General features: G+C 36.2%; 1 protein-coding gene across 11 annotated transcripts in view; it reads left to right on the plus strand.

Annotated features, from left to right (window-relative positions):
- lrrc7 (leucine rich repeat containing 7) overlaps nt 1–13,720 on the plus strand; it is a 299,324-nt gene extending 285,604 nt beyond the window's left edge. For 10 of the 11 annotated variants that reach the window (XM_015356564.2, XM_069194325.1, XM_015356565.2 and 7 more), the window contains 2 exons: nt 7,271–7,345; nt 8,844–13,720. In XM_015356564.2, coding sequence (XP_015212050.1) covers nt 7,271–7,345; nt 8,844–8,951 — 183 coding nt within the window. In that variant the 3' untranslated portion in view covers nt 8,952–13,720. The remainder of the gene's footprint in view (nt 1–7,270; nt 7,346–8,843) is intronic. The other variant, XM_015356574.2, reaches the window with a different exon arrangement.
- The last annotated feature ends 2,804 nt before the right edge of the window (nt 13,721–16,524 follow it).

Raw genomic sequence — 16,524 nt, forward strand, 5'->3', positions numbered from 1 at the left:
GGGGAGATCCCCACATGCAGACAAAATTTAAATAACTTTCACATTTTACATTACAGATTTCCAGATCCAGAAAAAGACAGAACTTTTAACTGTCTATGGATCACAAAGTCCACCAATTACTGTCCATTGTGGATTAATCCATATACACAATCAGTATTACCTTAAACAAAGGTGCAACATTAATAGAGAAATTACCATTACATTTCTGCTATTAAAGCTATGTATCTATTATATATATACTATTTCCTAACAACAGGAAATTATTTTTACATAAGGAGAAACATTTTTTTTCCATGAGTTCATGTACAAGACAATGTTTACAAACCAGGCAACACGGGGTGGGTGGACATTCTGATTTAAAACAAGCCACAGTAACAAAAGTTATGCAAGTAGAGAAAGAATTTACCTTATATGTAACAGATGCACTCCCCAGCTGGTGCTCAGACTGTTCGGCAAACAAGGACCCTCTCAGCAAAAGGCTCTCCTCCTGGACCAGGTAATTAATCATATTTAGTGGTTATTAGAGGGGAGAGATATCACTTGTAACACTGTTTATTCTATTGCATTCTGTTACACTTCTATTCTGAATACATTTGTATCACCCAGCAGTAGAAAATAAAAAATAATTTCAAGTCATTTTACATTTTCATTCCTTTTAAGCTATAGCTGCTAATTAATATTTAGAAGTCTTTTGACATTCTTACTAAAAAGAGGCCCCAGGATTGAGGGATCAGGCCCCAGGATCATTCATCTCATCCATTATTAAAAGCAAAATGTAGACATGTACAACATGATCACCCATCATCTGACAAACGGAGAACAGATCGCAAATTTCCTAATTAGAATTCGCAAAACTAATCATTCCTTAGATGAGGCTAATTCGTGTTCTTAACTCAAGGCACACAGGCGTTTGTGCTGATACCACGAGAGTCTTCAGAATTTATTATGTTGCTCACAGAAAGACACACAATGCCCTTAATATGGTGAGCAGTAATTCTCTTTTTAATGAATTAAGCAGAAAATTGTGTTTCTATTATCAAAAGGTAGAAACAAACAAAGCTAAATCCTTTTTGCTTGTGTAGCAAATTTGAGGAAAGAAAAAAATTCTGAAGTGTTTCTTATTTTATCTCCCATACATGTATTAAATAAATACATGCAAATTTTATGATTGATCTCTGTGCTTCATGGGTTAGTTAAGATGGGTTAATTCCCAGAGTATGTAATCTAGTGAGTACTGGCGATATTACTGGCATCCAGAGGCTATAGTTATTGACCTATTTGTATGTATGCCAACTTTTATTGCTTATGGTGTGCAGTTATCTTGATATATTTGACTTTTAAAGGAACTTGTATGTATGTGTTTTTAGTTTTTTATGTATGTTTAAATAGTCATTTAAAAAGTATCCAGGTCTCTGGAGGGAATCTCTGAAAACCTTGTGGCTTTAGATCTTTTCTTATCTGATGAATACTGCTTACGTATTTTAGAGGCACGAATGTATCTTAAAAAAATTAAAAAGTTTTTAAAGGCACGAACAATTAGAACTGACTAGCTCTTTTTTACAAGTCCATAAGAGTCTTCTTGACTCGACGGCCCTCAACAACAAGAGTCTTCTATTGCTATCCAGTGTCATCTGCATCAACCCTTCAGTCCATACAGACTGTAATGTAGTGTGACTTAAATGTTAAATGTTGCAGATGGCTCTGATAGTAGCATATTTCAGAAGAAAACCCACATGGTCTTCATCTACCTTTGTACTAGTACAAGGGATTTATATGTAAAATCAAGAGAACTGACTACTAACCATCACTTATTGGAAGCAAGAAGAAGTACAGTAGCTTCAGAAATTCTGAAGTTTTAATATAAATACTGTATATAATGACACGTCAGAGGTTTACAAAAAAGTTCAATTATAAGTAAATTAACAAGTATTGATTAAATACGAGTTTACAAAGAAAGACTGCAGCAAATAACATTCTACATTTGATCTCATTATATCCATTTTTTGATTAGCCTTGAACCTTTTCTGTTTACTGCTTTCACTTGTTTAATCTGAATGTTTGCCTTAAATGCTTTGGAATGAAACGGCTCTAGCCTTTGTTCATTGTGGAATACTGTGCACCATGTAGCTTCAGTGCACTTTAATGACCCTGGACAAAAAGTAATCAGCAGGAAACTGTTTTTTCTGTGATCAAAAGGTGTCTGTCCCCTCTGCTGAGCTCGAAGTTCTGTGCAAAACAGTCAAGGCCAGCAAAGCAAATTTGTGCCATTTTTTTCTGTTCATACAGTATGTGGCACTTTTCTGGGAATTGTGATCAGAATCTCTGCAGCTCTCTAACCTCTCTGTGTGCTTCCCTCAGATGAAGATACATGCTGCTTAATCTTTCCTTTGCTCTGTCAGAAGTATTGTGAGATGAAAAGCATACAGATCTACAACCCGTAATAATATTAGGAACATTGGATACATGGAGATAATGTTCGTGGAGATCAACATCAGTGTCCAGTAACTGTGAGCATATTTGCAGCTATATATTTACTGACCTTTTATTTCTGCGTATATGCAAATATTTACTGGGTTATTATTAGAAAATGTTCAGAGTCCTGGCTGATGAAGAAAAGAGCAGCCTTTACAAAATACCAACCAACAAAGTGGAGCAGACACAAATACATCACTATGAGGAGCTTGGCTTGCTGATTCTTTCTGGACTGGACACAGATACTAATGAGAAGGCTGATGTTTATATAATCTTTTATGGATAGGTACAATATGTCTTGGTGTGCTCAGTGTAATTTGTTACTGCTCTATACCATAGTATTTATTCCTTCACATTTTCAATCTGAATTTGTAAATACTGGGTATTGTGTGAAACTTAAATCTCCGTGTTTTTATGTGAGCAAAAATTGTTTAAGCAATTATACCTTATATAACCCAGTGGAATACTCTAGTTCTCCTGTCTTTAAGATTAGAAACTTTAGTACCAGAACTATTTTTGTCCTTTTTCAATATTGAATATTCATGTTTATTCTCTGCTGGGTTGCTTTTCTTTTTAATAACCCACAAGACAGTAAAGGAACTAGCACAGAGCTGGTTTTGTTAGGGACTGTGCTGTTCAGTATGTCATTTAAGTCCATAAAACAAAGGACTCCATAAATTTTGCTTTGCTTTATTTTTTTTAACATCCTATAATCCTTCATAACATACAAAACAAGACATATCAAGGCATGTTTATGAGTTTGCATCTGTCCCGTTGTTTTCTAATGGAAATATGAGTCGCAGAGGCTTTATACTGATATACTGACAAGAGAGAGGCAGTACCTCAGCATCCTTGTCTTTAGTGTCTACCCTTTACAGGAGAGACTCCAGTGCATCCAGCCACATGTTTGATATTGTGCAGTGCATAGTAGTGCTCTTGCCACTTTAGATATGTGTTTGTCTTCCTGCCTATCACCTGACCAAGAAAGTCACTAAAAAAAGGTTTAAAATTACAGGCTATAGGGCCATTATTCTGCATCTCATTATTATCACAAGATTCATAGTCTGTCTGCCTGTACAGGAGCTAGTTTATGCTTTACATGCTTCTCAAATGCTTTATAGCTATTAAAGAATGTTTGGATCTGACAGGAACTCAGTGGGTGGTACATTGTGTATATTACATCTTTGGCATGCAGAATCCAGAAAAAAACAGCTTTTTTTGCAATCTTTCTACCCTTTATCAGCCGATTAGGGTCATGGAATCACTGCAGTATGTAGTGTACAGTCAATCCCTAGATTAAAATCCCCTTCCAAGTGAGAAATTCCCAACAGTAGTCATGAGGAAGACCTGTATTGGCTGGGTTTGTTCTTGGTCACAGGCTAATTGGTTTCCATTTTCTTTTCAAGATGTATTTTGAAGAGTGTTTTCAGCTGTCTTTTTTGTTTTCTTAAAAACCTGAATGGAATTTGTAATTGGCATCAACCCTGAACCAATTTCTGAGATTCAGAACTGCCACCATTTAAGTACTGTATGTTCCCTGAAATAGTGGATCCACAACTGCTCTTTGCTGGAGTATTCTATTCACACCTGTGTAAACTGATCACATATTAAGAGCTGTTTGTACAGAAATAAGACAGACAACTCCTGTTAAATTTGAAGAGAATAAGGAGAGACTGCATGAAGGTCTGCAAGTTTAATTGTTGGATTAATGTGCTCGATATAAAAAATTGTTAATATTTTTTTTAATAAAGACTGAGTAAACAAAAGGGCAAGCAAAAGTCTAAAAAAGCAATCAGATCAATTAAAAAGTAATTATCACATATGATTAAAAACTCTAAACAAAATACATATGACCACTGCTCTGAGGCACAAACTCCAAGCTGAATTGCAATGCCAAAAGAACCGTTCCTTTACATAGGGGAGTTGAATGTTTCTGGAATCCTCTGGGAAACAATGGGCATTCCATGTTTACTCAGACCGTTTCGAAACAGCCTACTTTAGGAAAATACAGAACTGGTACAGAAGAAAGTTTAAGAATGAAAGAAAAGGTGTGCAAACCATACAGCCTACTGTGTTGCCATCTGGTAGCACAGGATTATGCGAGCATATCTCTGGAAAACACTGACTGAGAGCCGTGCAGCCCCTGGGGGGCACAGCAAGGTGACTTTGAAACAGAACTGGTTCACCACTGTCTCAAGAGCCGTTCTCATTCAGCCCTCAACAGCACAAGCTGCGACTGAATTTTGTTCTTGTGCACACATGCCCATGCTCAGATTGTTTTTATTACAAAGAATAGTGAATGTGGATTTGTAAAACTTCATGGCTGTGCAGCAAACACTTCTCCCGATTTCTGTAAAATCTGTAAATGGGACAACATAAAGAGTGTTTTTGGGTTACACAGATTTCGAATTTTCATTAAATCTTTCACTGGATCAAAAAGCTCTGTTTAGTCATCTCCTTAGCAGTTTTCACCTGTTTATTCTAGATATTTATTAACAAATCATGTAATGTAATGGTAGACTGTACTGTCTTCTATTCTGATTTTTTAAAGAGGTATTATATATATATATAATGTAATTTGGCAAAAATGTTTCTTACCAAGTAGTAATGTTCCCAGAATTGGCTTAGCAAAATGTATGACCTAAATAGAAATCTAAATGAAATATGTAGCATTTTTTAAGGAGTTATTTAACGTATGGAAATTGTACTTTGATTTGGATAATGTATTGCATTTCTCCCATATGCCATTTGTTTAATATAATTCATATAGTGCCTTGCAAAAGAATTCACACCTTTGCACAATTTTCACATTTTGTTGCTGTAATTCTGGTTTTCACGACACTGAAGTAGCAATAATATTTATGTACACAAGAAATATCACAAAAATAATATATTAGTAAAGAAGTAAAATAAAAGTGCTAAGTAATTATATAAAATGAAAGAACAGTGTAAAAATTAAGGTTGTGTAAGTTCAAACCCTTTGCTGTGGCAAAACAAAATGAATTTAGGTGCACAAAATTACCTTAACGAGTGACATAATTAGTCAAGTGGCCTCAGTTTGGTTCATATAATATCAGAATAAATATACCTACCTCTGTACGTTCTCTCAGTTTGTGAATTTCAAGCAAAGATTCAAACATTAAGACCATGGACCAACTCAAAGCAACTCAAGGTCAAAGTTTTGTAAATGCAAGGAGTAGGAGAAGGGTATAAATACATTTCAAAGACCTATAATATCTCTTTCAGCATGCTGACACTGCCTTGATTAGGCTGTTCCCCCAAACTGAGTAGCTGGACAAACAGGAAACTGGTTAGGCTTACTTTGAGTACTTTCAGTTACTTTCAGTTCAGTGACTAAAGAAACTGAAGAACATGGGAAAACCATGTTGTCCATGGATGAACAATAACCTGCTCCCTCCACATAGAGGACATGTATTTGACATGATAAAATAACCCATCTTAAATTCCACATGAGGTGTGCAGCAAAGCAGCTGAGTGATACTTGCAAATATCTGACAAAAGGTCAAACAGGACAAAACTGAAACATTTTGGTCTGAATGTAAAGCATTATATCTGACACAAACATAGTACATCACTAAGTCAGGACTGCCCCTCCTATCAAACATGGTGGTGGAATCATTATGTTGTGGATGTACTTTTCATCAGCATGGATTGCGAAGCTTATCAAGACATGGAACATAGAACTAATTACAGTTAAATCGTGGAGAAACACCTGCTGAGGACCCAAAACTGAGACATAAAGTCAGCGACTTTGATGAACAACTGGCAAAGACTTACACAAGAGCATTTGTGCTATAATTGCTGTCAAAGGTGCTTCTACCAAATATTGTTCACAGGTCTTTTGCAATCAACTTTTGTTTTTTTCTTTAATTTTTTCCCTAAAATGGACTGGAATTTGGAAATTGTCAGTTTCAAGTTTTATATAAAATATTAAGTTAAGGAAATGTGTATGTATTTTATAATTTCACAAATTGAAATACCATATTAAGGTTCCTAATTCTTTTGCAAGGTACTGGATATTCTCTAAAGCTATTTCTAATCTGATCATTTTACATGTATCAATTGGCGCCCTATTTTAGAACCTTCTTCAAATTCTTAACTTGTTAATGCTGGCAAAGAGAAATTGAGCACTGAATAAGAGAGAATTGTGCACAGTCCATTTAGAAAGACATGCTCCAAGCAAATACTGTACATGAAATAAGAGAAAAACTGAGATATAAATTACCTAAAAGCAAATTTATGTTTAATGTTTTCTATTGACTGGGGTGTGCTTGAAGATTTATATTAGATTACTGTGTAATCACAAATAGTTGCAAGGATTGTTGCACTTATAATTTCTGCCTTGAGACTATCAATAAGCTTACTTGAGTCATTAAAGACACTTTTAACTAATGCTAATTTCTCATCTTATTTTGGTACTTAAACATACCAGAGTGCCACATAAATCAAACAATAGCAGCAAATAAAAAAAGTGCCATACCAAGACTCATACTAATTGCACAATGAAACTGTCTCCCTATAAATGTGATTGAGTTCATTTTTCTGTTCTTTCTAGGGAACAGAGTTTATTAAATTTTATCAGGTATCAGTACACATTCTAGTTGTTCAATGAGCTCACCTATTTGTGTTAGTTTTTCAGTATACAACCTGCAATATACAGTAGCTAGCCAGCAGCAATCAGTTACACTTTTACAACAAAGATCCAGACTGAAAGGCAAAGATTCTAAAACAATCTTTACCATCTGGTTCCTAACCTCATATCACTTTTGACTTATAGGGTATCTTTGTTACTAGGGTACAGCCTGACGGACCTGCCTCCAACGTGCTTCAACCTGGAGATAAAATCCTAAAGGTAACCATGTTTCCCATCATAACACATTGTCTACCAAGTCTCCCAGATGGTCCTTTACACCACATTGCCAGTAGAAGCTTTGCATGCAGCTGTCTTTGTTCTCCAGATGTGCATGTTGTGCTTTGTTGTATTAGATGGGCCCATATTGTATTGTTATTCACCTTCAGTTCTGCTTTTAATAAATGTAGCGTTTCCTTGGGGCAGCTGTCCACAAACTACAGTACAGTATCTTTGCAAGACCAGGCTTTGTCAAGGTTACAGCCATAACAAATTTGATAAAAATGACAGACATTGGGAAATGACCACATAAATGCCTTTCAAAATGTTTTTTAGCGATTCATCTGGCAATTGCATAATGTATGGCTATAAAAGAGATTCACCTGGTCTTACAACTAACCTTAGCCTATTGTTCTGCATCTCACAGGCTTCTTTGTCACTTGTGTTTTTGTGTTTTCACCATGAGAGCAATCATGTGCAGGACCCTTAGTGGAGCAAATTTCAGCTGAAGAATTTAGTTCTCATGTTTTCTAACTCTTTTGAGCTAAATAGTTAAATACATGAAGAAGGAGAATTGCATGTATTCCCTATCATATCAATGTTTAGAAACAACAAATGACTCAGAAGGTGTGTAGGTGTGCACTGGATTGCTCATTTCACTCAGTCACATCCCTCCTTCTCAAAAGGACAGAGCAATCCAGAACCAAGAACGTTCTCAATCAACATACTGTATTCAAAGTGTTAATCTCAATCTGCAAGCAGCTCAGAATATGAACATATAGCACAAAAGGTGGTGTATCCCATTATATTTTGACAGGGTGTGTGGAAAAATAATGACCACCCCCAACTCATAGATCTTGCGCATACTTTGTTGTTTCCAAACTTTGTTTTGTCAGAATACACTACTTATTTATATATCCTCAATATGGATATGAAAAGGGATATGAATGTGCCTTTATGTGAGATCTACATTTCTGCTATGTATCGTACACATCTGAAGTTTACTGAAGCTGCTGAATTCCCAGGACTGTTAGTGTAATGTAAAACTGCAGTCCAGACACCTGATGACAACCTTAGCAGTCAAACTGGACAGCTGGCAGTGCAGTCTTCATGGAACTTCTGTAGCTCACTGTGCCATAATAACATGCAGGGAGTACAGCTCTCCCCTGTGTTATTGGCTTGTCTAGGCTTTGTGTTGCTTTAAATGTGCGAAATTAGAAGCAGACACCCACTCCACAGCCGTCAGACAAAGAAACTTATTTGCTCTCTCCACAGATACAGAGTTAGCTGAGGAAAAGACCTCTAAAAACCAGCTTCTTTCCCCCTTTCTCCTTTACAGCATGTACTGTCTTACTGTGTGTCTTTTTCATTTTTTCTCCTCCTTGACAACATTGTATCTTCTTACCTCTGCTGAGTTCGGCCTGCTCCTGAATCCCTTTGCTGGCATGATCTGTTTTCCAGTGCTGCAGTTATTGATGTGTGCTTCATTCTTGCATTGCAGGCCAACGGACATAGTTTTTTGCACATGGAACATGAAAGGGCTGTGTCTTTACTGAAGAGTTTCCAGAAAACTGTGGACTTGGTAATCTTGAGAGAGAACACAGCCTAAATATTTTTTATCGCAGCATTACTTTTCACATGGAAGGGACATTTAAAATTATATCCAAGTTATCAAAACTCATTTTTATCTAGGAACAACATTTGCCAATTGCTGGACCAATGGCAAATACTAGTGCCAAATGTATATTAGGATACATATCTAATAGTGTTACAAATGGATATAAAGAACACAAGGTTTCAAATTTAATGTAAATGTGATTGAATTCAGTTATATCTATCAGCCTGAGGCTGTGGATTGGTGCAATTTTTTTTCTTTTGGCTTTTGATTTTTTAAAAACATTTTTATGTATTTTTTTTCTAAGTAGGGTTTCATTTAGATTTGAGAGCACGAAAGCACACAAGCTGTTTAGGAATTACATTCACCATAAGCACTGCCTCAACTTTGTATATGCCTTTTGTAAATATATATTTACTTATAACTTACAAAACAGGAGTATAAGAGAGCTGTATGAAGAAAGACATAGAAAAGTATTATGCTATTTTCTTAAATATATAGAATTTATAGATGCCCCACGGAAACCCTCTAGGATATCTTAAAAGATTTTAAAAATAATCAAAAATACCCTTTTGGATATTAATATATATGTATATATTTTACCCCCTCTTTTGGTTTGCCTTTTGATATACATTTAAAATTATTTTAAAAAATGGGTTTAATGTTGATGAATATCTGCTTTGAGTGTCGTAAGAGTTCCATATTTGCCACAAGTTAGACTGTGTAACAGTGCCATCTGCAGGATAAGAGTGGCACATCTCCACATTGTTCTTCCTTAACATCCGTGATAGTCACTTGTACTCCTGAAGAGCTTCAGTGCATCAAGAGTTATAGGGAATGTCCTGCAGGACCTGGAAACACTGATAATATAGACCAGTCCTTCCCAAACCTGTGTATCTATTTATGACCCTATGAGTCCTGTCTTTTTTTTAGGACAAGTTCTTAGTTGCAGGCTAATTAATTACCGTTTTCTATACAAGACATATTATTGAACCTAGTTTCAGCACTTAGTTGAACAGGATTTTAAAATTAACAACTATGTTCCAGATTATAAGTTTCAGAGCTCCTTTTATTCATGTTTGTTATCTGAAATTTAAAACTTCCATTGTGGGGGTGTTTGATACTCCTCTCTGTCTGTCCTAAACTGATCAGAAAGATAGCAATAAGGGAGCATATTCTTAATAAGAGGAGAGACTCTATATTGCTCTGCAAGCTGAAACTGTTGGAATTAATTTACTTGAAGGCAGGTATATTGTAGATCAAGGACAGATTGCAGAAATAATGGGCCTAAACAAGCAAGCAGATAATTTAAAGACAAAGTTTAGTACCAGTGATTATGAATAAAGTCACAAAGAGTCCAGGGTGGGAAGGAAACCAGAAAGCCCTACAGGAACAGGAATATCAGTGCTCTATGTATAAAGAACATCCTCTGTGCAGGTCTGCAGAGGTGCCATGGAGACTTCTAGCTGCTGCTTGGGTTTACGAGTCCTGTCTGACACAAACAGTGCAAGAAGGAAATAAAAAGATCCTTTAAAAAGACATCTCCTCCCTCTTTCTAAAGTTATATAAATGAAGTGTATGTTTAACCTCAATATACTAACCTTGCATTGTCCTAGAGAAAGGAATATACCAGGCTCTAAAACAACAGAAACAAGCTTTCTTATTACTAATTGTAACTTCGGATTTTTATTTTTCGTTTCTGTGATACTTGTTGAACTATTCGGCAGTTATTATATTGTGCACATACTTATGTCAGTGGCCAGTATGCTACATTAACAAATACAAAATTCAAACTCTCCTAAAAGTGAGAAAAACACATACATAAATTTAAGACTATACTGTACACTTCATTGTTATGGAAATAGATTATTATTTTTCTGCAAGGTGGATTTCAACGTTTATTGAAAACTGATCTGTTAAGAATTAACTCCAAATTACTGTTGAATAGTTTTCAGAAATTGAAATCTTAATCCCCCAGTAGAACAGGTGCACTTTACAGTGTTCTTGCATTTTTCTGTGTTGCCTCATTTACTCTTTCCCCCATGTTCATAAATGTGCCATTCGCCACACATAGAGGAAGCAGTATTATCAAAGAAAAAGCCTAACCACACCACACATCATCCCAGCTTTTTTCATTCATTCATTTCTGTTTCAATTCATTTTTGTATAATTGGGCTCTCCAGCTTGTTAAGAAAATGTTAAACAAAATCTGTTGTCCTGAATGTTGAAAGATCTCTTATACTACCTAGGTGTTTTGATTGGGTAGTGCCTTTTTCCTAACTTCCACCCTTCCTTTAGTCTCCTAACTTCCAGAACTTAGCAATGACATTTTCCCCTGGATGCCAACATTTAAAACAAAGCTCTAATCTACACTAGGGACCAAGAGGAGGCAGCCATGGGGTGAACAGTAGTTACCCAGCACTCAGCATTACTCATTTGTAGTATGAGGATGTGAAGGATGTGTCATTTTTCATAATACGCAACACATTTACGTCAAAGAGCTGTTAACCAAAACACCATCTCTGGTGAAAACCTCAGAAACAGTAGTTAGAAACAAGATATTGTATATTTGAAATATTTTCCTGAAATGCATAAGAAAAAGGACACACACAGATGTCCTAAAAGTTTTCTAATGGACAGTCCTGTATAAGAGTGCAGTAGAAATCCCTGTATGAGTGACCATCTCTTACCATAATAACTTTACCTGCCCTGTACTCTTGATTTTAAAAGCAGCAGCAGTAACAACATTTTTAATTGGTGATAAGTGCCTTGTGGTACAATCTACAGTATACCCCTTAACAAGTTCTTTTCCTCCACATGTTTCTTTCTGGCACCTGGGCAACCTCCTGCACACAGGAAGGGTCTTTGAGAGTTGAGCACTGAAGGCAAGTGATCCTCCATTTAAAGTTCTTCATGTACTGTACAAGGTGCCAGAGTACAGATCACAGCTTGAGCCAGTGACTTCTTTCAGTGACAATACTGTATGTCAGCCTCACAGCCAGATGGCTCTGACGCATCGACTATACCACCTATTTTCTACAGGTGGTTTCAAAGTTTGTCTAAATTTTAATACCATATCTCCAGGAACCAAGGCATTTTCAAATAAACTGAGATAGCATTGCTGTATGGGTTTTTTCCTTCTGCTTCACATTAACAAGGTTTTCAGGTTTTATGATAATGATGTCTCTGGAATAGTGTGGGAAGTATAGAGTCTGGAGAAAATGGGTGCGTCTATCTAAAAACTGTTCTGTAAATTTGACGCAAGATTCTGCTTTAAGTATTTGGAACAAAATTTGTGTTCTTTCACTTTGGTTCACCTTAGACAAGTGCTCATGAAGGTCAGAGGCCTGGGGAGCCATCATTTGTCTGCGATACCAGCACAGTCATGCTAGAGTCATGTTTGTACTGCTATAAGGACTTCCCAAGAAATTAAGTTAGCTTTAAAAAACCCCAATAGACAGGTGTTTAAAATCATTACCTTACTGAGGCAATTCTCTAGCCACAGGTTTTAATGCATGCTTTCACTAGGTTTTATACTTGTCTTAGGATACATTCAACAATTTAAACAGTTCTTTTGTGTTTTTAAATGGATACACTTAAATGTGCTTTTCATTAATTTTTTCTTTCAAACTTGAATAATAAAGAGGTCTTCAATATGCAAAGAAAGATCAGTATAGTGACAATTGGTGCCATATAATCTCTATCAAAGGTGTATGAACAAAGAGCCCTGGAGAAACCTATATTACTTTTTTTACGTAAACAAATGTAGCATTTTATGTGACATTTTTTGAGCAAAACTAAGCACTAATAAGCTCTAGCCCTATAAAAAGGCCTTGGAAAAATCTGTGTCTAGCTTAGCTAGGTACATTAGGTACAAGGTACTATGGTGCCATTGACCAAACTGAAGTTTGGATAAGAAGTAAATTACAATAGTAAGATGAAAAAATGTAACATAACTATAGAAAGCTTTGATAAACATTTTTTTTCTACTTAATGTTTTCAGGTAAATTCTTTCTAATATATTGGTATACTTAGCTTTGCTCAAATTGTGAAATTTTATAAACACTACAACAGTGGATGGAAATGTCTTCAGGACACAGAAGGAAAGCTGTAGTATCTGACATGTATAATTATTTCTACAGTAATTGTGGATTTGTGTTATACAAATATATATATGTATATGAATATAAAAATGTCATTTTTGTATGTGTTTAAAATACAGCTCTATATAAGAAAGCTAATATACGGTAATTTTCAGTCTAATTGCAGTATTGATGTAAATAATTGTGAATGAAGACACATTTAAATAATTTATTCCTATAGATTGTGAATGTATTCCAAGCTTCTGCAGTATGAAGACTTACTTGACTTGAATGCTGCTTCATTTTCTGTGCAAAATGTAATTTTAACAAAAAAACAAAATTATTCAGTTTAGTTGGACAGATTTAGTGAGAGTTTATTATCCTGTTTATTGATTTGCACATGCAAGTTTAATCCTTCCAGTTTTATTTCTGTATTGACACGAAGATATGTAATTGGTAAAGTATATATTATGTGTCTAGAATGCATTTTGCAGATGCTATCTGTATATATTTAAAATAAATTTTAATAAAAAAAATAAAAATGAACAAAACGCTGCGCAGCGTATAACAGAGCCATTTTCGGCTTTGGAAGTACACATTTTTCAGTATTTAAGAAGTGTTTTGAATAATGTACGAAAGTCTCTTTATTGTACAAATAAAAATGTCACTTTATTGTTAAAAGCCTGTTTCTGTTTTTCTATTCATGCTGTTGTATTCTAATTTAAAAGGAAGGCAAGACAATATCTTCTAATTAGTGTGATTAAACTCATCCCAGACATTTAAATCCCAAGATCTGCCTTTTGTAAGTAATACCTAACCCCAGGGAAGTACCTTTTGTGTATGTGCATGTATTTACTGTTTTTATCTACTTCAGTGTGATCTTTTTCAATTGATATTGTTGCATTTAAATTTGTTCTACAAAATGCACTTTTTTTGTTCTACAAAATGCACTTAAATATTTACACTGTTCTTTATTATTACTTGATCCCCTACTTTGGAAAATAGTAAAATCCATAAAGTGATAAAGATTTAAAAAATAGTAATTCATAAACAATGTTATTTAACAAGAATATTTAGCTTTAACTTCCATTTTACATCTTAGCTCCCCTACAGCTCCATTCTCTTGCACATCACAGTCAGCAGGATTGTGTTTGAAGCCAAACTCACCATGACCTGTACATTACACCCAAAGAAGGCTCCACAGTCAAAACTTTGTGTTTTCTTTCTTCTCTTTTCAGCATGGAATAAACCTATTACTTGTTCCATGACCAATACTAGGTGTGTACCAGGTGAGGACACCATGAAGTTCATAACCTGCCCTTAGCTTTTCAAGCACCCCTATAGACTGACAAGATGGATATTGCAGGTCACAGGTTAATAACATTCTTCTACCTGACTCTTCTCATGCAGAAAATGTAGCAGTTTCTGACCCTTTTTGACAGGACAATGATAAACTGACAGTAACTGCATTGTAACTAAGTCTCTCTCAGTCAACTAAATATTGGTACTCACTGCAGGTGATAAATATTGGTCATCAGTATTGGTATTCACTGCAGGTGATAAATATTGGTCATCAGTATCGGTATTCACTGCAGGTGTGTGGCCTAAAGACCAGTCAGAGAGTAAAAGGGTAGGCGTTTGTGTGAGGCAGCGACAGTGTGCTGCGGTTTTGTTCCATCATTGCTCTCTATAAAAAAGGAACAAACATGGGTCTAGTGTCTAGCAGTCATGGAGTTAGACCGTTTTTAGGGATTTGTTTTCAATAGGAAAAATATATTTCCAGGAGGGATTAAGGGAGAAACAGACTGTGTCCCATTAGGTTTAAAAGGCTAAAGCAGAGTTTGCTTCCCTTAAGGTTAAGGATAAAAAGGAGAAGTACAGGGCAGTCTCCCATCATTTAAAATTAGATTTACAGGGGAATCCACTGAGGATAAAGTCAGATTGGGAAGATTTTTACAATAGTGTCGGCCCAGCTTGTGCTCGGACTGTATAATTTCTCACTGTTTATACAGCTTTATTTATGGTTTATTGACTAAAAGGTTGGCAGCCATACAGTATTTGCGTTACAGCAGATAACGCAGCAGATGCGTTGCAGGTACCCTAAAACAGGGCATTTGGTATAGCCATTAATTTAGAATTTTATATTGTTCCAAAATCAGTAGCCTGCTTTATTATACTGTGACCACATATGTTTTTCGTATCTCAACCTCCTTTTAATAATTTAAGAGTTTACTTAAAGAATCAATTTTGATACATTTTAATGTTAATGTTATTGACACTCTTGAGGTTTGTTACCTTGTAGTGCTGGAGGTATACAGTATATACCTAAATTGTCTGGGTCATAGTGGTCCTGGTAGGGTGTCCCTTGGCAAACAAGTATTGTATGAGATGACGTCCCAAGCACAGCCAGAAAAATCACACGTGGCACATGATACAGGGATGCACCCCTGGAGCTGGACCTGATTTTAGTGTTAGCTGGTAACCAGGTCCCTCATATAACAGCTGGGCTCAGCCCAAAACAGCTGCATTAAGTCATCATGTGAGCATACTCCTGCAAAGTGAAGGGTGAAGGGAGGGGCAATATCATAGCTGCAGCAAGAGGGATGGATCATGATAGACTGGACAACAAAGGCTGGCTGTTGGGACATGGATTGTCACTTCTCTGCAGGTGTAGGAGCTGAGCTTGATTGAAGAGTTGGAAATACACTGACTAGATATGTCAGTGTATGTCAGTCACCACCTCCACATACTGTATAGCATTGGCTCTGAAATCATACTTCTAAATAAAGGGTGGCCTCTTTTCTAGCATGGAGTTCCACACAGAAGTGAACCTGGGCAGCTGTGGAGATACTGTCAAGCCCCTGGATTGATTGTAAAACTCTAGCTTTCAGAGAGGAAACCTCTGAGTGTTTCTGCTTATCTGCCTTCCTTAAGACCTGGGTTCATACAATAACTCTGCTGTTCTGCTGAGGAACTTCAACACACGGTGGGTAACAATGTTATCTGGAACAGGGCGATTGAGAAGAATTGCCTCCCCCGTCTTAACCTGAGCTTTGTGTTGTCAGATCTCTGTGCTAGTTGTACAGCACTTATACGTTGTATTATCTTCACAGACAAAGTTGACTTAATATGCATAGTCATATTCTTGAACCTAAGGCCACATGCTGTGCAGATCTGGTTTAAGCAAGGGGCAGAGCTGCCAGCTGATCTAAAATGTGAGGTAGGCAGTTGGATTGGTGTGGAGTCCCCAGGGCCAAAAGTACTAGGCTGGTTTTCAGTGTGAAGCAGGAGCTGAGCTCTTGAATAAGCCTCTCAGTTTATACGCACATCCACATTCTTACCTAATCATGAACAGCATTGTTACATTATTATGTCACAGAGCTATTGAGCTTACACTCTTTGACAGGGTGGGAAATTTAGTTATATATGAGAGCCTTGAAGAATCACTAAGGAGTTCATTATGGTGATTTGCGTACCTCATGATG

The sequence above is a fragment of the Lepisosteus oculatus genome, chromosome 9, assembly GCF_040954835.1.
Source record: "Lepisosteus oculatus isolate fLepOcu1 chromosome 9, fLepOcu1.hap2, whole genome shotgun sequence".
In the NCBI taxonomy this organism is placed as follows: Eukaryota; Metazoa; Chordata; class Actinopteri; order Semionotiformes; family Lepisosteidae; genus Lepisosteus; species Lepisosteus oculatus.